At 39.8% G+C, this 23,105-nt stretch overlaps 1 protein-coding gene across 1 annotated transcript in view; it reads right to left on the reverse strand.

The window, feature by feature from the left end:
- The window catches only part of LOC306767443 (exostosin-1), a gene marked incomplete at both ends in the record, with an annotated part of 289,239 nt that extends 270,485 nt beyond the window's left edge, over positions 1-18,754 (reverse strand). The window contains 2 exons of the mRNA XM_079255451.1: positions 13,978-14,729; positions 18,470-18,754. Of these exons, the coding sequence (XP_079111577.1) occupies positions 13,978-14,729; positions 18,470-18,754 (1,037 nt within the window). The remainder of the gene's footprint in view (positions 1-13,977; positions 14,730-18,469) is intronic.
- Positions 18,755-23,105: the final 4,351 nt, after the last annotated feature.

A 23,105-nucleotide genomic window follows, 5' to 3' on the forward strand; every position in this document is an offset into this window, starting at 1 on the left:
TTCAACTCAGAGAGCGAGCCAATTTGGGATCTTCAGAGTCACCGCTTGGCCTTTGCCACACTAACCACTTTTTCCTGTTGAAAGTGAGTCAGCTAAAATAAATGTCAAGGCCTCATCGCACCAAATGCCAATCTATGTTTAGGTTTTACACAGCAAGGAGAACCATTAACCTCTGTTCAATTGCTGATTGGCCACAGTGGTGAAGTCAAAGCTAATCAATAAAGCTTCCTTTTACCCTCCAACCAGCCTTGGAGGAAACCTTCGGCGCATCGATGAGTTCAGATGCTGTCTGAAAAAATCTACATGCTTTTAAAGTCCCCCTTTTACTGAATGTACTGTTAAATATTGCATCTCTAATCTTTTACTGTCAGTAATGACTGTGATGGTTGTTATTCATATGTCTTCAGAACTTTTTTTTTATCATTTCCTTATTCATGCTTCACTAGGCAACTGTAATTTCTTTTTAGCTTGTTAGAGCTTGTAGCACTCAGGTGAAAGGAAATGCAAGGAAAGAAGAAAATAAAATAGAAACCAACCAAAAGATGTTTTTGTAGGTCGTCCCAGTAAATCAATATTTCTCTTTGAATAAAAAGACATTACATACACTATGTTAGAAATATACATCATAAATTCACCCAAATTTAATTTACGGTTAAAAAAAGAAACATGGTTGAAATTGTATCTTTTAGATTGGTGCCACTTCTTTTCCTGCTGCAGAAGATTTGTGTGTGTTGAATACTTTCATTTTACATGCAAGCTCGTTCTGTGCAAGATCACACAATGCTGATTAAGCCTATCAGTGTCAGAATATTCCCTCGGGACTTTTACTGTACCTTCACAGTGAGTCATATTCTCCTGATTTGTCAGGAACAGTGGCATCATAAAGCAACACCAAATTTAGTAGCCTTTAGGGTCAGTTTTTCAAGGATAACGTGATTTTAAAAAAAAAAAAAAAAAAAAAAAAAAAAATCTGAACCAGGCTGTTTTGGTTCTTTAATTTAGCAAAGCAGTTGTGATTCCTAAATTTAACCAAACAGCAAATAAAGTGAAAGAAAAACAGTTTTAATGAGTTCAGTCTTATTTTGCAATACTAATCACTATCAAAGATACTTTGATACTTTGAAAAAATCTAACAAGTTTACTTCCATCTATTTTGATTTATTCCTCTGTCCTGAGCATGCACAAGGTGGAAGATAAGTAGAAATAAGGAAGTGAAGTCTGAGGACCTCGGCTACTAGTATAAACTAACCCTAACCCCGCACTTACATCTTTACCACATTCCATCCATTCATTTTCAGCCCCTTTTTAGGGTCAGGTCCCGGGGGCAGCAGCTTAAGCAGGTAAACTCACACTTTCTTCTCCCCAGCCACATTTACCAGCTCATCAGGGGGGATCCCAGCGCCTTCCCATGCCAGCCAGAGATATAATCTCTCCAACATGATCTGGGTCTTTCCTGGGGGTTTCCTCCTGGAGGGACATGCACAGAACACCTCACCAGCAAGGTGTCCAGGAAGCATCCAAACCAGATGCCCGAGCCACATCAACTGATTCCTCTCCATGTGGAGGAGCAGCAGCTCTACTCCGAGCTCCGCATGGATGGCCAAGCTTCTCACCACATCTCTAACGTTGAGCCCGGCCACCCTGTGAAGGAAACTCATTTCGGCCACTTGTATGCGCTATCTTGTTCTTTCGGTTACTACATATAGATTGTGACCATAGGTGAGGGTGGGCACATAAATCTACTGATAAGCCTTTTGGCTCATCTTCAACACGACAGACCGATGCAGAGTCCGCATCAGACCACATTCATCATGTAAAATTCCTGTGATTAGTGCATCAACATACTGAAGCGTAATATTTGAACCTGTAAAACTGAGAATGACTCAAGTACTACAAAAAAAAAAAAAAGAGAATAAAATATAATGGAGCATATCTGTCTCTGCTTGACCAGGTAATGGTCGAGTAATAGTAATAATCAATAGTGGGTAATGAAAAGACCACAGTTTTTGCATGTATCAAAATATTAACATCAAATATAATGAAAAAGGAAGCCAAAGAAGTTACAACACCACTTGTTGACATTTTTAACATTTTTAATGTTGAGTACAAAGAAATTCTGAAGGTTTTGGTTACTTTAGAAATAAACCACCCAGCTGTTGTATATAGCAGAGTTGTTTTACTAAAGCAGCATTTGTCTCATTGAAAACTCAGCTCACCTGAAGAAGTTTGCAGAGATTCTTGGTTTAGAACATTTCACACTAAAGCAGAAAAATGGATAATAATACTGACGTGGTTTTAACTATAGTTCACTACAATACAGCCACTAAACTAATGACATATTTCTCAGAGTGTTTCTTTGGTTTATATGACCACCAATGGGGTTTGACATTATTGTTGCAGATGAAAAGGAAGCCCTGCAGAAAAAGTTTGGGAACCACTGCCTTAACCTGACATGTGCATATGTGCCAACAGCAGCAACAATAACAAAACTAGAAAGCTGTAAGCAGCTGGGAAGGCCTCCTACACGCCTTGGATTTTTTTAACGAATAACACAAATTTTAATCACACATGCCACCAAAGCATGCTGAGCAGTTTTAGCATCAGTTGTATAAAAGCCCAAGGACGAGTTCATTAAAATGCGTGGCATAGAAAATAACCAAAATGACCCCAAAATTGGCACCCTTTTCAAAATAGCCGACTTTGAGTTTAATTTAGCCAATACTCCCATGAGGCTTTTTAGTCGGTCTTGACATGGAGTACCTGTGTACAAAACTTTCATGCATGTCAGTCAATTGAGTTGGTGGGGCTGATTGAATTAAATTTTCTAGGGGACACTATTCATCCATATTGGGATTTTTTTCAACATTTTTCTATGGAATTCAGTTATTAGCATGACTGTCATCACCCTTGCCAAGTTTGGTGGAAATCAAAGGTTTAATGACTTGGTTACAGGTACTTCCTGTTTCATGGCATTGGAGCATCATTTGCCATGGCTACGTTTAGCAAAGGGACTTGAGTATTTTAATGTGCTAATCTGAAAGGGTTTGACATGTGAGGAAATTTCAAGTTTTTGAGATTGATTGTTGAGAAGATTAACCACTCAATATGAAAAAAGCACTTCCTGTTGGAAGTGCACTTCCAGTCTAGGCTTAGGCTTAGACTGGAAATCATATCAATCTGTTCAAAACCTGGCCCCTATTGATCCCTATAAGTTTTATGGTGATGAGATCAAAACTGAGGGATTTATAATAATTTTAGATGTCATGGTGACATGTTAAAGTTCATTATGGCAGCATAGTTACACCATGCAGCGTGGTGCAATGCTTTTCACTGCAACTCTTCACCAACATGTTTTCTGCTTTCTGACCCAATTTGAACTTGGTGGTGTACACAAAGCCAGAGAAATGGGTGCCTGAGTAAAAAGCAACACTTCTGGCCAGGGGGCGGGGCTAATTGATAATTGAAATATTGACAAATGGATCTCTTCAGGATGGGACAACCATCAAATTCAGGGCAGATATGTTGTTTTATATGGGAGTTATTTCAATGATGTTAAGAGGATTTTTTTTGTTCTGCCTGTCATGTAGAACATGTGTGTTAACTTTTATGAAGATCGATGACATGTAGTGGCGGAGCACCAAAAATTGGTGGCATTTTCATTCAAATGTGCCCGAATCCTCCTGAGCACCCCAAAATACTAAATTTTTACCTTCCAGTGTGGCAAAATTTGGTGAGTTTTCGAGTACGTTCAGGCCCCAAAAAATATAATTCATTTGACAGAAGAATAATAAGAAGAAGAGAATAAAAAACGCTTGCATTTCAGTGGGCTTTCGCAACGCCTTCAGTCCTCAGACCTAATTACAGCACTGCGCGTCTGCAGGAGAAGCTACTGAGCTACTATCAGGTTTTACAGCAAACTCTTCCTGTCGTAAGTCCACGCAAATGTTTCTTTTTTAATCACGATTCATCGCCATCTTCGTCTTCATGTCTTTGTTTACACGGCACAGAATTACCACGTGCATTGTCTTAGTCTGTGTTCTTGGTGTATTCTGTGGCTGTATTTCAGGGCCACAGATGTGGCATATTTACACAACAGCATTTTCAGAGGGTTTTTTTAGGGTTTTTTGTGAATGTGTTTCTTGAAACCATTCAATCTTTCCAGAAAACATTTTTTAAATGCAAAATCTGTTCCATCTCCATGTGAATGTAACCTAAATAACACATGTCAAGTCTCATAAATACACAATTTAAAGTACCAATCATCTCACTGTTGTTTTGTTAGTGACATATTCCAGTAAAGCCCATGGATGCATCTAGTATCTTGTTTTAAAATCTGGTTTTAAGCACAGAAACAAAAGTTTTAACAGACATGAACAGTTTGATTAAAAGTTCCAGGTTGAGGGATTTTGATGTGGACAGAAATGACCATTTTCTTCAGTTCAGAGTCCCTCTTTTGTCATGATTGCCATTCTGAGTAAATGCTAAACACATTAAATGTTGCTGTGAAACACAAATTATGAGACTTATTCATTTAATGAGCTATTAGTCGTGCACGCTTTCAAGAGATTTCACAGTGTAAGAGGTAGTGGGTGAAAGAAACAAAAGCAAACATCATTCTGGGTCACTAATTTAGAGGAACTAATAAAAAAAAAAAAAAAAGGATACCAAATGTTTGTTTCCTCGTGTCCCTTTTCTTACTCTGGCGATGTGCATTTAAAAGAAACAGACTGGTTTAGCCTGCTTTTTGTTGCTCTAAAGCAATCACGCCAGGTTTCTTAGAAGTCCTGAATTAGTCCCCCCCTTTCCCCCTTTGAAAGCAGCACTCTTATTATTCCTCATGGTGCTCTTCTTCATGACCTGCATCAAAGATGAACTGAGACAGAACAGCAGTAAAAAACCTTCTCCACTGTTTGGTTTAGCTCAGCAAGCCAGAGAGCAAGAGCAGAGGGGGGCTGAAAGAGAGAAAGAAATAGAGGGTGTGGGGGCAAAGGCAGATCAGGAAATCAGGGAGAGAACAGAAGAGGATACAGGAGGATGATGAGAAGAAGCGAGTGAAATGACAGCGAGGAGGAAGGAGAGTGTGCAAACCTAGGCAGGTGATTTTCAATGGGCTTTTATACAACACCTCACAAGGCCTGGAAGAAATAACTTCACCGACTCTACAGCACGTGGACGGCAGAGGCCACCCTCAAGACCACCGCTGACATTCAAATTAATACAGACGGACATTTTTCTCCCATCATACATATTAGATTCTGCAGCTGCCAAACATTCCCAGATGTGACAGCAGCTGTGCGTCTTTTAATGCACACTGCGATGCATCAACTTAAAGCCACTGAACAGAGAAAGCACATTATAACTAATTCATTTAGCGTCTTTGCTCACTTTTTATGAAACAATTATGAATGGAAACACATTTGCTGAATAATGACAGAGCGGCGTGAGATCACTGCATGTAAAATATCTATTCATCATCTTTCATAGCTATATGTGTGTGTCAGACAAAGAAAAAGAGCAGCAGTAATGCACTTGAGTGTGTCTGGATACGTAAATGTTCCTTACATCACCAAAGCTGTGGAAAAGTAGAGCCATCTATTAAACCCTCCATCTCCAGATCACCATTAGGTTTTCAGGGCTATTATTTGGCGAGCCAGCCAGTGGAGGTGTGAATGAAAGTCTTTCTCAGTGTGTAATGCACCCTTTGCTCTGTTGGATTCTCATTGGGGAGGCTTTATTATTCGACTGCTCAGTGTAGTGAATAAACTTTATACATTAATGTGACATAAACTGCAATATTTTCTCATGCATAAAACTTTGTTGCTTCATAAGAGCATAAATGTACAAAATAATCCATGTGATGTGTTTTCATTGGGTAATAAGTCGTCAAATGGACATTTAAATATGTCAACCTGAGCTGGAAGTAAAAATGGTTTATTTTATGATATTATGCATTGATTACTGCTCGCCTCTGCACTCCAAAGTCATGTTTCTGGCGCAAGCAAAGATTTTAATTCCTGGTATGGGAGGTGAACATCATCTTTTCTCCCCTTCAGACGTGAGGAGGTGCAGCTGAGGCGCCTTCTCTATTCTAAGAATCAAATCTTGAGGTGTGTGTCATTACCATTACTTTAGGTGTGAAAACGGTGGCCTTTCTCACTCAGTTTCATTCAAAAAGGCTAAAAGTTTTTGGGTTTTTTTTTGGAAAATTTAACAAAAGACAGATTGAACACTTCATTAATCCCATAAGGAGAAATTAATCCACAACCAGATCTGATCACACAGCCAACAAATAACACCAATACAGCAATAAACAAACCATTCTGCCATTAAAATCTGTAAGAGAGAGTAAAAAGTTAAAGGAACGATGATTAAAAATGACAAAAAAAAATGACACACAATGGAAAATAAATGAGAATGAGAAAGTGAGAAAGAGCTAACAACTTCAAGGTTCACATACAAACCAAAGAAGACTGGTTGATCAGAAGAGATGATGATAAGAGATGGAAGGAAAAAAAAAAAACACAGGAGGATTTACGGATTTACTGCACAAACAATACACCTCTCTTCCCGACCGGCTCGCTGCTGCTTCATCTTCTTCTTTTTGACCAAAGTCAACAAGGAAGAAAGTTATCATGAAAGATGTGACAGAGATTTAAATTAAACATCTTTCTGCCTCTTCGTAAATTAAGCCCTCAGTTTCTGATATCAAACTGTCTTTAGGGAGACACTTCAGTACAGCAAGGCTCTAATTGGTTCAGGCAGCTGTTATCTATGTACAGTAAAACAGCTTGAGTTCAACCCGGCGCCGCTCAGAGGGAGGCGAGATCTCTATCTATCCCCTTCATTCACAGCTTAATTCAATTGGAGGGCAATTATCGACCGCCCTGAGGCTCCAAGATCCCCGTCGGTTTCTGCGCTCATCAGGGAGCTTCGCTGTGTAAGATCACCCACTGCCCCAGTCCCGGCTGCACTGGCTGATGTCTATATCGATGTGCTGTGTGTAAAACACCAGAGCAGGCAGCAGCAAACAAGCAGGAAGGATCTCTCAGACACAATTCTGTGATTCAAAAGAGTGGGAAGCTGTTTGTTCTGCTGGTGGAAGAGGTCTGACATGTGGCTTCCACAACAAACTTGTACACTTCAACGTTTATCTGCCACAACTCCAGTGGGAGATTTTCTGTCTGTATAATGCATGTGACACCGCTGATGCTACAGAACTATAGATCATATCAAAAACCCCAATACTCTAACATTATTATCTAAAATGACGGCAAAATAACACCAACAGAGAAATGAATGGTTTACTATTGTACTGCAGTTTTTGTGTTTTGAATTACGCTATAGTGTCATAAAATTATCTTTAAGATTTTTTGGGTAAAAATTCCAGAAAATTTCATTCTAGATAACTCATCGAATATGTCTTGGCAGGCTGTTTGCTTGTAGAAAATAAATTGCAGTTACCTACCATTACTGGTACTCTGGCTGTAGTCATGTTATCCATATGAGATGCAAATTTTACTGTATGATCATAAGGAAGTCATAACTGGAAATGCAATTTGTTCACCGTTCAGGGCTTTTGTCCATCCTGTTTTACTTTAAACTTTCTTCAACTCCAGATGGGTTGATATTCACAAAAAAACTTTAAGACTTGTAAATGGGAAGAACATCCCCAGTCTGCGAGCTACGGCCAAAATAATGGTCACGTTTACATTTTTGGCAAATTGGCACCATTTAGCAAAAGCAGAATATGTGTTCCGAGTAGTTCTTTGAAAGACAGCCACAGATGCATAAACAAGCATTCCCTTCAGGATTTTACTTAAGTTTTTCTAAGATTGTTGGAACCTAAAATGCTTGACTTTGCAAGTCCAGATAGAGGTTTTTCTAAAGATTTAAAAGGTTTTTCTTGCAAAAAAACTAAAATGTTTTCATTCTATGAATTAAAACTACATCAATTCATGCAAATTTTGTTAAAACAAGAAAAAATGATGCCACTAATTGGGACAAAATTGCAATTGTTCATGAAATTACTGAAAAGCATCAACAGTTGCAATCTCTTCACAGTACCAACAAAACTGGAAAGATGGAGTATATTTTACAAACACTAGAGCTGCAGAATCTCACGTCACAACAAAGTAAACTACAGTAGCTCATACAATCAAGAAAAAGATGAACAACCTGGAGTCGACAGTTGGGCCAGTGAGTCCAGATCTCATGAACAATAAGAAACAACATAGCTTGACAGGCAAGTAAAACCAAACTAATGGTTAAAAAAAAGAAGAAAAAAAACACCACGTAAAACCTTAATTACAGTAAAAAAAAAAAAAATAAAAAAAAAAACACTTTCTACGCAGACATGTCAATATAGAAGGTATCGGATTCAGCAAAAGTGTAATGGAAACCCTTTTTGCGCATTTACATCAAATCAAATCAAACTTTATTTGTATAGCACTTTTCGTGCTTAAAAACAATACAAAGTGCTTTACATTATAAAACAATTTACATCAAAATAGATAAAAATAGATAAAACACTAACACACATACACATCCCCTTTCACCCACCCACAACCACCCTCACCCATGCCCTATTTGCCCTGTAACAGTTAAAAGAAGATGAATGGCCAGGTGCATTTGCACCAGATGTGCACCAGATAAGGAAACGATATCCTCAGGGAGCCTCTACACAAAGGGCTACCCCCACCCAAGACCACCCAGGCCATCACCATGGGGGCCACCCGGGTCTGGGCAGACAGGACCCACGCCACAACCGTAAGGCTGCAGCGCTGGATCCCAACCCACCAGACAGGGAGAGCCCCCACTGCAACACCCAAGCAGTCAGAGCAGGAGCAGCCCTTGGTGAAGAGGACCCCAATGAGGAGAGAGCTGGAGTGAAAACTAAACAAAAATAAAATCCATATTATAAAAATATAAAAAATATATAAATAAATAAAATTAACTAAAAAGAAGAAATAAAATATGGGTTAATATAAGAATGTTAAAGCTTAGTTATAAGCTAAACTAAAAAGTTGGTCTTGAGCGTTTTTTTAAAAACATCAACAGTCTCTGCAGCCCTGAGGCCCTCAGGCAGGCTGATCCATAGGCGAGGCCCGGAATACTGAAATGTGGCCTCGCCATATGTTTTGGTACGAACTTTAGGAAGAACTAAAAGGCCGGTACCTGAGGACCTCAGGGTCCGCGAGGGTTCATACCTTAAAAACAGGTCAGATAAATAAGAAGGCCCAAGACCATTAAGACATTTATAAACCACTAAAAGAACCTTAAAATCAATCCTGAAATGCACGGGGAGCCAATGCAGCGACTTTAAAACAGGTGTAATGTGTTCCCGCCCCCTGGTCCTTGTCAGAACTCGTGCCGCCGAGTTCTGCAGTAGTTGTATGTCTTCGGACGTGACATAGGGGATCATGTTACCAGTTTTTTCAAGTAAAAACGGTGCGATATGGATGGAAAAGGAGACAAAAATAATACCACCATCCCTGATAGCAAAAAACTGAAATGCAGAATTTTGCAATAACTTAGAAAGGTAAATCAGGGAAAAGGGTTTCAAAAAGTCGTCCCCAGCAAGCAGAAAACTCGTAAACCTACCTGGCAACCCAACAAAAGCACTCAACACTCTTCAATGGAAAGGCCTGAAAATCACAATTGTAGTTTGTCAAAATAAAAATTTTATATCATTTTTAATATTGGGAAAAACTAGCAGCTTAAGTATCATGTTTAGTACACATCTGGATCAAGAAGGAATGCAAAACCACCAATTCTAGGAACAGTGATTGCTAGCAAATGGTTTTATGAATTAAAATAGTTGTAACTTTGTTGTTTCTTGTATATGTACACATTTTTTAAATAAATTAAATAATTTAAGAACAACTGTTGTTATGCATTTTCACACAAAAAGGGTCTCTTTTCCAACTTGGAATTTATGTTTATTTTCGTCTGAATTTAGGTCCACTGTTCCTACACAATAAGTCAAAATGACAAACTTGTGGAATCGAACGTGAAGCTGTGCTGCACAGAATTATACCAAACAAAGCAAAGTCAACTGATTGAAAGTGAAAATATAAAAAACTCACAAAAGTTGAGAATTATTCCCTGGACTCCAGATGATAAAGGTCTTATACCATTTTTACTGAAAGCTTTGTTGATAAAAAAAAAAAATGTGGTGGATTAACACGTGCAGCCAAAGACGTCGTTACAGTCGAGCCAGTTGGGTCATTTATATTACAACACGTTCAAGTATAGCAACTTCTATCTCCAGTAAAGACAATAAATTAACTTTTATAAATTAACTTCAATAAATTAACTTTTTTTCCAAGCTACATTTAACGGTACACTTTGTTGTTTGCAGGCATTTCAAATGCAGCTTCTACCCTGAGCTGTACAGGCATGGCAGTTTTCAAGAAAAAGAAAGACCCACATCAAACCAGTAAATTAGAGCAATTAGATATGATTTATCCAATTGTTCGGCAGCTGTTTGGTTCAATTACAGAAATGTAATCAGGGTTTACTGCAACAACATAATGGAAGTTTAAATTATACGAGAAATCAGATTAAAACACACAGATCTCTGCTTTATATTCCATTACTCTGTGTATATAGACCCATATATCTCATTTATTTAGCTTTTATTTACTTATTTATACATCTGTGTATGTGCAAAAGACAACATTGCATCCAGCCTTTTAACTGAAGATGCTGGAAAGTAAGAAGTGACCACGTCTCAACGTGATCAGAACAGAAAAAAACACGATGTTCCTTCTGCACCATGAAGTCAGAGCGTGATCCAGTTTACAGCTTTCACATTAGCAGCCACAGCTAAGACCGCCATCTTCAACAAGACCAGATGTTTAGAAAGTAACAGGGCGTTGTGTGACTACATTTACAGAATCCAAAAATAAATATAGACAAGCATTTTATAAATGTTGCATTTTAGAAGTGCATCTGAAGTATCTGATAAATTAATAACAATTTTCTGATTATTCTCATTAATCAGATTATTACAGCCTTAAAAGTTGGAACAAAGAAGGAAAACAAAAAAGAGAAACAATGACAACAAAAACAGCAAAGCAGATGTGTTTCTGAATCAAGTTTTCTGGTTTTCTTTTCATAGTTTGAATGTTTGCTGTAATGCCGTTTACAGCTACTTAAATGAAAGAATCGGCGACAGAAATCACAGTTTTTCATCTGTTGGATTAAAACTTTCAAACCCCCTTGGAAAAAAAGTCCAACTTTCATTCCAATTATAAGAAACCAGAGTTACTGAGAGCCAAACATTTGGTGTTTGGTATCAGGCGAGTCCCAGAAAGAGAAAGAACTAATGCACTATTTAATTAGAGAAGCAGCCTTTTAAACACTTTTCTGTTTGTTAATGGACTCCATCATCCATCAGTCTGATTTATTCAGCGGGTCGTGCACACCGCATTTTCTTTTAACACCTACATGTAACAAACAATGTGTTGTTTATTAACTGATTTGAACCTTTTTGTTTTTCTTTCCTGCAGCTGCACATTAAAACACCAGTTTTCCCAGTTATATTCATTTATCAGCCTATTTTCATGCACTCCAACCTCCCATTAATATGCAGACAGCCAGCAGGTTAAGGGGGGGCATTTGCTGTCTGCTTGTTTCTGCGGGAAGTTTTATTTAAAGCAACAACCTACAGAAAAACCAAGCTGATGCAAAAGAAAAGCTCCCAGTGAACACAGTCAACTGGTCACGTGGACAATCTGCATGCTTTTATTCTTCTTTTTATCTTATCAGCTCCAGATGGGAAAATTTGCTTCTCACTGTGGAGACGTCTCTTCTCAGCATGTGAGCGGCAGCCGATAAAGTGTTGCTATTGGCACGGAGAAATTTAACTGTGCGCCTGTGATTACTGCGATTGCGCTTTCAGAAACACACTGCAGTCCATTAGCAGCATTGTGTCTGCAACGTATTACTTTTGAAGTGACACCATGTCTGCAGGCTCTAACTGCAGGCTGTATGTGTACAAAGGGCTAAATGATACAAGAAAAGTCCTGAGTGGGCATTTTCACATCTTGATGCGTTATGTGACTGTAACCACCACGGCCTCGCTTCATATATACAAACTCACAGAGAATTACCACCCAAATATGACTCATAACAGTGTTTTGTCCTGGTTTTTCATTTCTTACCAACTCACTGAGCCCCAATCAGGCTAAATTAACTGGGGAGCCATTAGATCCGAAAGAAATTATTTCTTCCTCAGGAGCAAAAGACAAGAAAAAAATAATAATAATAACTATTCGTACTTCTGGTGCATTCAGATTTCGACAAAGGGTTTGTAGTCAGATTTAAAACTGTACAAATAGTAAGTATTGGGGTGTGATCTACAATATAAACACACACTAAACAGACACAACTCAGTGATTAAAAGTTCACATAAAAACAAGAAGCTCGAGACATGATCAATAATCCAAATGATCTTCAGACTCATGGTGTTAAAAAAAAAAAAAAAAGTTGATAGACACTATGGTTGAACAACAAAGGTTGAAGTTAGATTTAGTTTTGTATTTTTTACTTGACAGTGAGCAGTTTCAGAAGACTAAAGCTGCATGAGTTAATAGAGCTTTAAAATTATGCGTTTATTATTGTTAAAGTCTCTTCTTTTATTTCCATTTTTCTTCCTATAACTTAACTTTCACGTACAAAAAAAGAAGTGTTATTTTACCCTCTGTGTAGTATCAAAAGTAGTTTGGAGTACAGAGAACTATTCTTAGTATCGGTATCGACTCCGAAATTTTAGTATGGTGACAACGCTGCTGTTGATCTGAGGTCAACCTTACTGGTGTCACTTCATGACAACAAATACAACATCCTACGTATGAAAAGTTACACCATGAAATCCGAGGCTGGATCCGTTTTACATGTGTTATTTAAGATACATAAACATGAGTCGGGTCTGCAGACATTTAGAAGATACTGATCAGACTTGAGCAGGTTTTCCTCAGACTATTCCTTATCTGAGTGAGACAACACTGTTTACTTCAGATTCGTTAAAAAAGAGCCAAACTAAAAACTGCCAGACTAGCCTGATATTTAACAGAATGCAGAGTATACAGAAGTGTTAAATTCCAGCTGCTTTTTGGCACTACTTTGCAGGTTTCTGTCTGTGGGCCTCAGATGTTTCTAAAGCTGAAATAAGCAACTAATAGACAAAGATGTTCAGGGGATATTTTAAAAAAAAACAAGAAGTTGCGCGTCTTGACCTCATTTTACTCCATTTGCAAATACTTCGCTGTCTTCAGCCGTCACATCCAGCAAGACATTTCCAAAGAGGAAACCACTTCCCAGCTCAGATCTCTTCTCTCAGCGAAGAGCTGAGCAGACCAAACTTTGTCTTTTCGCAGTCATGACTCAGCTTTCCTGCTGCCTTATCGTCTCCTCACACACACACACACACACACACATAATGAAGGTGCACTTGGTCTCAGGAGGCAAAGCAACAATACAGTTCAACTCCTCTGACAAGATGGGACATTTCTGCATAAAAGCAACCAGTCCGATGGATTCCCCTCAAAGAAGAGGCGCTTCACACACAGCAGCCACAGTCACTAACTTTCTGAAGAAGCAGAGTTTGCAGCTAATAATCTGGAATTACAGAGCTCAAGAGAATTTAATAAGCACACACCTGCTCACAAACCATGCAAGCACTTGTAAGGAGATGCAATGTTGCAAAAACACGGTGCATTTTTAAACAGCAGAAGCTGATAACATCCTGCAAAATGATGCCTGGCTGATCTTTATACAGACACAAAAAGTTCATGTACAGGATCAAATGTCCAAAAAAAAAAAAAAAAAAAAAAAAAGATGACAGCTGGCACACTGAGAGAGCATGAAGAGCTCCATGTAATGAATCATCTAAATTGGCATTAAAAAGCACATGTTTGTCAGGCCTGGCACGCAGAGGGAGACAGGGAAAGACAGATTTAAAAAGGGTCTTACTTTGTGTAGTCTTCATTATCTCTGTCGCATCGAGAGTCCTTGTGTTTCTCCCAGTCTTTCCCGTGTTTACAAGTGGTCAGCAGAATAATATCTTCCCCGTTGTGGACGTGATAGAGAGCATTCCTGGTCTCTGAGCCGATGCCGGTCAGGTACCGCTTCCCCTTAAAAACCAGCTGGTACTTCCTGGAAGGGGGCGCGTCGTTCAGCGTCAGGTAGCCCGTTACGCCCCCTTTCAGTGGGTGATCCTTGGAAAACAGAGGGATGGAAATATCAAAGTTGGGCCGGAAGTTGACAACATCCGCGCTGGCCTTGGCGAGCATGGCCTGGCCGACCTCAAATCCCAGTTCCTCTGTGTAGTCTGGCCACGTTCCAGAGTACAGGTTGAATATGAGGTGGTTCCTGCCATCGTTCCACAGTGGCAAGCTGTGGATGCGGGATCGGACGTTTTGGACATACTGAACTGAGAGCTGGTCCCTGTCCAACGTGTCCAACGCCAGAATGAACAGACAGGCCCGCGAAGGGTCCTTGGTGTGGAAGCGGGACTCCTCAATGGAGGTCAGGATCTTCTGATAGGTCTCCGAGATCTCGTCCCCTCTCTGCGGGGGGTAGATGTAAACCTTGAAGCCAGACTGGCAGCGAGCAAAGTCGAAGCAGGTTTCCATGCGGCAGCGCTTGTACTTGTAAATGTTGTCACGGATCGCCCGTCGTTCGCGGGGAGAGGTGTGCTGGTGGTGGAGCTGAGGGCTGTCCTCCTGTACACACACACACACACACACACACACACACACACACACAAACACACAGACACGCAGAGGATTAAAAGTTTCTGTTGTCAATCCACTGTTAAAAACATATTAAACAACTTTGTTCTTTGACAAACATGAATAAAACTTCACCACTGACAAACACTCCTGATGTTGTAGTTGTGTTAAAAAGCCCACCAGGGGCGGAGCCAGAGGGGGGCCTAAGGTGGCTCTGGCCACCTGGGAAATCTGATTTTACACCCCAGGTGCCAACTCTGGTGATTGATGGATCACAGGAGGAGGAAAAAAGAAACGTTGTTCCAGACACACATGGATCACCAGTATCACTACACTAGTTTAAAGTCAATTTTGAAGTAGTTTCCTGATGATGCCAATCTTACAGTTGTCATTGTGCTCAAATAAACTCTTTCACTCAAATCTCCATCTATCTTTTAAAAAAAATTCACATTTGGTTGCATATTTCTTTCTTTTGTCCCTGTGAAACTATAACTAATAATGTTACATAAGATTATTGACCTAATGTTAGTGTAAAGCTACGCAGCAGTGATAACATAGTTATATGGCAGCACTATATTTGTTTTAAGATGATGTAGGAAAACCATCCTATTTAATCTTCATTTATTATATTTAGGGAAAACATCTTGTCGTGGAAATTTCATATGTTATATATTAATCTCCTGCGATGGACTGGCGACCTGTCCAGGGTGAACCCCGCCTCTCGCCCGAAGGCTGCTGGGAAAGGCTCCAGCTCCCCCGCGACCCTTTGATCAGATTAAGTGGTTCAGATAATGAATGAATGAATTTAATAATCTCATATATTACCTTTGATACTTATATTAACTCCATATATTATTCTTACTGCTCATATTAAGGTCTCACTTTTGTGACATCCCTGGGATTTGAGGTCAGTTAGACCGGATGTCTTTTTAGTAAGATGCTTTGTCCACAAGTATGTATGTGATTCCTCTGCTTGAGGTAAAGCTATATGAGGTGCTCTTTTGGTCACAAAAGTACATAGGCGTAGAACATTACGATATTTGGAACCTGCTAAACATCGAGAGATGGACCTTGTCAGGTGAAAGCTGCCAGACAGTCTCTGGTACAAGCCTTGGATAGGATCACATGTTTAGTGTTTCAGGAAACAACAGATTCATCACAACCATTGACGTCTTCCTCACTAAGGTTTCAAAAGGTTCTTATCTCCTCTTTAGATCAGAACTCTGTCTGTCTTCTAAACGGTTTCTCCGGTTGCAGCTCTGACTATTTTATTCTTCTTTTGTTCATCTGTTAATTTTCTTGTCCTATTATAATAAACTGTCTTAATCTTCTCCCCAACTCATCCAGACAGTTGGGTAATTTTTTCCATGACACATATCAATTTAATTAAAGACCATTTTCATATTGAAGCTGAAAATAAAAGATATTCAAAGAGTGCCTCGGTTTCCAGGATATTTAGTTGTGATTAGGCTAGAGCTACACGATCCAGTTTCATTTAAACAAGTGGTTTGCAAAGCTCCAAGTTGATTCTAAATGAAAGCTACAGGATGGAAATATGGAGAAGCATTGTCCGTAATCAGCTTATTTTGGATTAAAAGAAACAAATGAAGAGAAAGGAAGACATTTCTGACTTTTTTGTCAAGAGGAAGTACATAAATCAGGCCGAGACAGACCCCAGCCCCAATGTAGAGCTGGTTACACAAGTCGTTGTGGTCTGACACAAAGATCCAGTCCACCTCCACAGCCAGATAAGTCAGACGGACAAGAGGGAAAGCCATTTTTCTATTTGCTACCACATCAACTCACTTTTCCATTGAACTTTTCAAATCTATTGCAAAATGTTTCACTTGGTGATTGAAGTTATTTATGTTAAGATGGTTTATTTCTCATATTGCTCTAATGTGACCAGTTATCACAGCAGTGTATGCAAGTGTGTGTGAACTCAATCATTTCCTCTCTTAAAGACGCATTACGTAATGCTTTGACCTCAAAATTTCATGTCTTAAACTTGTTGTATGAAACAGTGACATCTATCACCTCTATTTCTAGAGCTGCTGCTGTCCAGCAGCATCCCAAGGCTGAGAAATGGCACGATGCAAGTTTTACATCTGAGATGTGCCGTTTCGCTTCACGGTATAATAAGGAATTGGCTGTTTTCAACACACAATGTTGATGAATCGTCTTTAGCTGGCTGGAGAGAGCCAACAGGTCAGATAGGATCCAAGATGGATGTCGAATTAGTTGATAGGGGGCGCGTGACGGGAACAATGGCAAAAGTTCTATAGTGTGTCTTTAAAATACGAGCCCACCCTGTGACCCTTCATGTATAAAAGTTCAGCTCTAACACTGCCTTAAATGACCTTTCACTAAGCCGTATTTGCACACTGCTCTAACTGTGAGTTGTTTTTTTTTAGTGTTTGTCCACTAAAAAGGTCTGCAGAGCTCTTAAATCCAAAGTATTTATTAAGTTGAAGTTATTCTCACCAACAGAAACTGCTCCTGGACTCTCTAAAATGTCTGATTTGTAAAGAAAAAAAAAAAGCTGTTTTCTTCTGTCACATACCGTCACCATGAGACCCATTTGTGTAATGCTTGCCTCGTTTAGCCTGATACACCTCAGACAAACAATGAACAGCTTCTTCCTGTCCTCAACAATTTGTGGCCAATTAGGTGAACGATCTGGGTAAACTGAGCAATTCACCGTGGAAGAGTTCAGGCCTAATTTTCACATCAGACAACCAGACATCATCCGAGGGGAAAAGGCTCATTTGACTCGGTGGTGATCAAGTGCGAACGAAGTCAGGAGATGCAACTGCTTTAAGAGAAAAATGATTACATAACAGATATGATGGAGAGCGTGGAGAAGACGTTAAATTTGATCAAATGTTTGCAAAAAAACACCCATCCTGCTCTGATGTTTCCACCATGCAATGTCAGCACAGACTCCAGAGAGAGAGAAGCCTTGAAGGGAAACTACTGCCTCCCTTGTTAGCACTGAAACTGTCCTAAAAAAAAACTCTCTTAAAGAAAAATAAGTGAGAAAATGAGTGATGTGAGCTCTTTAAAGGTGGAGTATGTAAGATTTTCAATATTGAAAAAAAAAAATTAAATAAAAACAATTACAATCATAATTAGACAGTTTTTGTAGGTTCCAGTCTGTCCATATTTGATGCGTTATTAAATTACAAGTTTAATTAATGACAAAGACCCTTCTTAAATGCTTGTCTACCAGTAAAAAAAAGTGCTTTTTGTCATTTGTCATTAATTAAACTTGTAATTTAATAAAGCATCAAATATGGACAGACTGGAACCTACATGTTCAAAAAAAAAAAAAACTTTCTAATTATGATTGTAGTTATTTTATTAGTTAATTTATTTAGAAAATATTGAAAATCTTACATACTCCACCTTTAAGATGTGATGAATGTAACATTATCAGGATTTTATTGGTAACTTTTTATAAAACTAATATTTTGTGTAATATTTCAGCTGTAATGTAAGAACCAGTCTTTCAGACAGTCTCAACTCCTGCTGATTAAACTGGGACGTTTCTGGGATAAATCTGTACAAAGACCAGACAAATGTCTAAAACCAGTTGATCTGAAGAGGGAAATGTATGTTTAAAAACATAACTGGTTATTTTATTAACGCCAGTTTCCTATTTTCTTTCTATTTTTAGCATTTTCATGTCGTCCTTTTCTACAGAAGAAAAAAGAAACCAGTCAGGCTACCTCCTGCTCTCCTCCCTCCAGATACGGCTCCAGCAGCTCACTCAGCTCCGGCCAGTGTTTAACTGGTCTGGATTGGTGTCTCTGGGGCAGAGGCTGGGGCTGATACACACTCTGCTTCTGATGATAGTAGTGATACTCCTGCTGGTGGTACTGGTGATGCTGGGGAAACTGGGGATAGTGGTACGCCTGCTGTTGGAACTCTCCGATTTGCAGAGCCCACAGGTAGATGAGGAAGAGAAGACCGGCCCCCACAGACACGAGCAGGTACCGCTTCTTGGCCTGCATGTGTGCTGCGGGGCGAGGAAAAGGAGGAGGTGGTGGGTCTTTGGGGAGGAAGAGGAAAGAGGAGAGGACGAAGATGCCAGCGAGATGGAGGGAAGAGATGAGAGATGTTAGAGAAGGATGGAGGACCAAAAAAAGATGGACAAATTTTTTATTAAGAGTTGAAGAAGGGAAGCATAAAGCTGAAGAAGGAAGTGGAAAAAGGGGAAAATGGGAGGATGATGACAAGGAAATGATGAGGAGAGGGGTCACAGGGAGGAAGATACAGGTCAGCTCTCTATCCACACTTCGGCATTTTGGGATTTGAGGTCACTGGAAAAAAAAAAAAATAGAAAGAAATTCATGAAGTTTTCTTTGACAAAGTGATCAGTCTGGGTGTTTAAAATGTCTTCACAAACATTTAGTTGTGCTTAAACAGGATTTTTGTCCTGTCTCATCTACAGCAGAGGAACGGCTGAGGGGCAAGACAGTCGAAAGGATCATCTCTGACTTTCAGCTTCCTGCTCCAGTCACCATGTGATGAGTTTAAACTCACAGCTGATTGTTTGCTCACACTCAAACACCTTTAAAATGTTGTATTGTTTTAACACAAAGCCTGGAAGGATTGCTGTAGGCTGCACTGAGAGCACAAGCTTCAACCTTCTGCAGCCTCTTTATGGTTTTCTACACTTTATATATGAAGCTTTTTGTGTCCAAAGTGGAACTTTTACAAACAGTTTACATGGCATGGCAAAATCTGAGGGATTCCTCTTGCAAACTCTACAGGACCTTTGAGGGGAAAAAAAGTCCTAAAAATGGTTTCTTAAGGACTTAAATTCGTAGTTGCGGAGTTTTTGTTGGTAAAAAAGAAATCAGCCTACCTTTTCACAAGGAACACCTGTGGTTCCAAGAAGGGATCGAGGTGTCCGCCGCTCTCCCCTCCAGCCAGAGCAGGGCTCCACAGTTTGCAAACACATTCTCCATTAACCTGGACGCTGAATCACATTTCCATTCACAAATGGTCTGGATCGACATTCACACCGCGTGCAGGAGCAAATCAGTGAGCTCAGCGTGCTCAGGGGACGTCAAGAAAGGTGCGCTGGAAACATCCTCCGCCGCGTCCCAGTCACAAACTTTCCCCCAGCAAGACACCCGGCCAGTCCTTCTCATGTGTTCCCGGCTCCCACTTGGAGCATGTGTCAGCACTGCAGGCACCTGCTTTGACACTTTAGACACGCACTTTGCTCCACTACTTGCCGTGATCACACAGACAACATTAATCCAGAATCCACTGTGCGCGAAAGACGCGTTCAGCTCCAATCAGCGGCTCCTCACACAATCCCAGCATGGGCAGATGCAAACTTTGGACTGGAAATCAACTCTTCCAGCCCGTGCGCCGCCGCTCCCAGCCAGAAATAAGCAGAAATCCTCGTGCCAGGTAAGTTAGAGACACGCAGACACAACCTGATCCGTGTTGACGCGCATCAGTAAAATCCCGTTCCAGCGACTTCACGGTCCTCCTGCGAGGCGGGCGGCGGCGTCCCTCCGTGGGGCTGATGTCATGGATCACATGGACATTACAAGTGTTTACTAGTGTTCTTCTGGGTTGTTCCTTTGCAAGCAACTGGCTTTCAGCAGTCCCAGTGTTCTCACGTTTCCATCCTTAAATCCTCAGTTGGATCCGCGCTGCGCCTCCGTGCAGCATCCAGCAGCATCAGCAGCAGCAGCGCTGATAAGCCAAGCAGCAGCAGGCTGGGGGGGTCGGAGCATGCAAGGGGCGTCTGCTGCCTCTGATAAGGTACAGGAGCTCACCATTCATCTGTTCCCAATCTACAAAAAGTACCTCTGTTTGTATTTGTTCTTTTATTAAATAGTGATGCAAATATTAGAAAATAAAGTCATCTAAAGAAACCCAAGTCAGTCCCAGGAGAGCTTTCCAGACCTGTCATCCTTTTTTATTTTTAATTCTGTTTGTAACCAAACTCTTTCATTAAAAACTTGCTGTTTGTGAACATTTTTGACAAATGTTGGCTTCTATAAGCTGCAACACATCATGAAATGAGCCAGTTAATCATCTAAGATGCTCCATCTTTGCCTTTTTTGTTTCTTTTAATTGAATTAGGTTCGATTTTCTTTCCATCAAATTCAAGTATTTATTTTCATAAAGTGCTGCGTGGCACAAACTTTAACTAAAGCTGCGAGCAGCAAAATGACGTTTTCAATTACAGTCTGCAGGTCGGTGGTCTCCATGCAACTTGTCACGTTTGCTGAGCGCAGGATCCCACTAAAAGGTTTACCATAAATGTTCTTTAGTGATGTTTAAGAGATTTGTCATACCTTTTAAAGAGCTTTTTAACCAACCTGTCAAGTTTCAGTCTTAATAATCGCGTTTTGCAGGACTTTTCATCTGTTTTATTCACCTTAATGTTCATTTTGGAAGTAAGTGCGAAATAAAACAATTTTTTATGTGATCTCGTCAACTGAACAGAAAGTTTACAGATGTTTTCAGGTCGGTGGCATGATGTATCAAACAGCGCCATCTTGTGGCTGTTTATTGCGGACTGCACAGCAATACAAGTTCAACACCATTCAGATGAGTTTGCGTTTTTTTCCGATTTTCATTTGCGCCAATATGTGGAACTATGAGTGGATATGGAACAGGGCAATCCAGAGCACATTACTCCCTCTCAGGTGCAATATAAGATATTAAACTAGAACATGGGTGATCTGTTAAAAGCAAGTATTCCAAAAATAATAACATTATTCTGGAATATAAATGGTCTTACATGATCAGACCTGTCAGTCAACTGAGGAAGCTTTTTACGCAATTCTCTCTCTCTCTCTCTCTCTCTAAGCTGCACCATGATCCTTCAGGCAGAAAGAGGTGCCTGTCTGGCAAATAATTTAAAGTGAAATCAGCAAACTGCACACAGCACATTAATATTAATCCAGCCTGCCTCTGATGCTCTGTAACTAACTGATGACAGAGACGTTTACGCGCGCGGCATGGCAGAACACTTCTGCTCCAAAGCACATGCAGTACTTTTATACTTACTTGTGGCATTTTAGAAGCTCAGCCAGAAAAATGTCATTTCTTTCTAGCTTAAATGTTACATCGTACAATTACTAAACCATTTTATCAGTAAGGAATGCAGAGAGCAGAGTTCTTTAGCTCATTATTTCACCCATCAGCAAACAAAACTAATCTGTTTTAACCTAAAGTAATCATATCCCATACAGACAGTTTCTGAGACATGTTGCATCACTTTATGGTAGAAACTTCACTGAAAACCCTTTTGTGGACAATCTGATATGTTTCCTGACCCCTAATGGACACCAGGACGCAGAAGACATAACCAGAATTTGACCCATATTTATAGCTAAATGTTTTTCTTTTTCTTTTATAGGCCAAATACAGATTTAAGATTAACAAAAACAAAAGCTCTTTTGTCCCCAGTTTTTCTTAGGTCGGGTTGTAAAAGGTTGCATTATGATTTTCCCTACATGATGTAGTTCACAGTGTTTAGCTTCATGACAAGAATACAGAAGAACACAGCTTACATTTGCTTGGAAACACAGAATTTCATTATTTGGGATGTTATTTTTAAACACATGTGATATTTGGACCCAGAGACAGAAACTAAAAGCAGGCTTCAGTCCAAACTCAGATGTCATTTAGCTCTTTTTTATCTTTCATTCCATTAATCTGTGTTTTACTGGATAGTAACAATGAGTTTCCCTCTTTCTCCAACACTGAATTAACTGATCTGACTGAAATATTTCAATAGTTTTTATTCTCTTTCTGTCTTGTTCAATATCCTCTCAGTCTTTATATAAATGTTGCTGAGTTTTCTGTTTTTTTGTCGTTTTGCTGCCAAAACTTGACCTTCCACATAAGGTGGGAGCATAAATCCAGGATCTCATGGAGTTAAGGAATAGGAAGCCAGTAAAGGTTTGAATTTATATGAGCGCTTGGAAAAACAATACTTTGGAAAGCGTCTCATCTCAAATCTCGTGCCGTACGGTTCTGTAAATCCTTCTGCGTTTATCTGGAACACAGCCAATGTAAAACCAGCCGTCTTTCTGAAGAGCAGAGTTTTCCTCTAATTTACTGGTGCTGTGATAACTCTGAAGGATTCGCTGGTGTTGATGGCTTCATGGTCCATTAGGGAATGATAAATCTGAACAGTCCCATCGATGCTAACAGAGCAGCAGAGAGAGAGCCAACTTTTCTCTGTTGCCAGTTTCAGTCCATCGCTTCACTTCCTCCGCTTCTTCATCTTCACTATTAATCCTGGAAAGTTTGGCTAAAGTGAAATCTTTCTCCTCCTGTGTGCTGGCATTAAGCAAAGGAGGCTTTATCTGCATTCAGATA

Source organism: Telmatherina bonti (assembly GCF_933228915.1).
Source record: "Telmatherina bonti genome assembly, chromosome: 16".
Taxonomy (NCBI): domain Eukaryota; kingdom Metazoa; phylum Chordata; class Actinopteri; order Atheriniformes; family Telmatherinidae; genus Telmatherina; species Telmatherina bonti.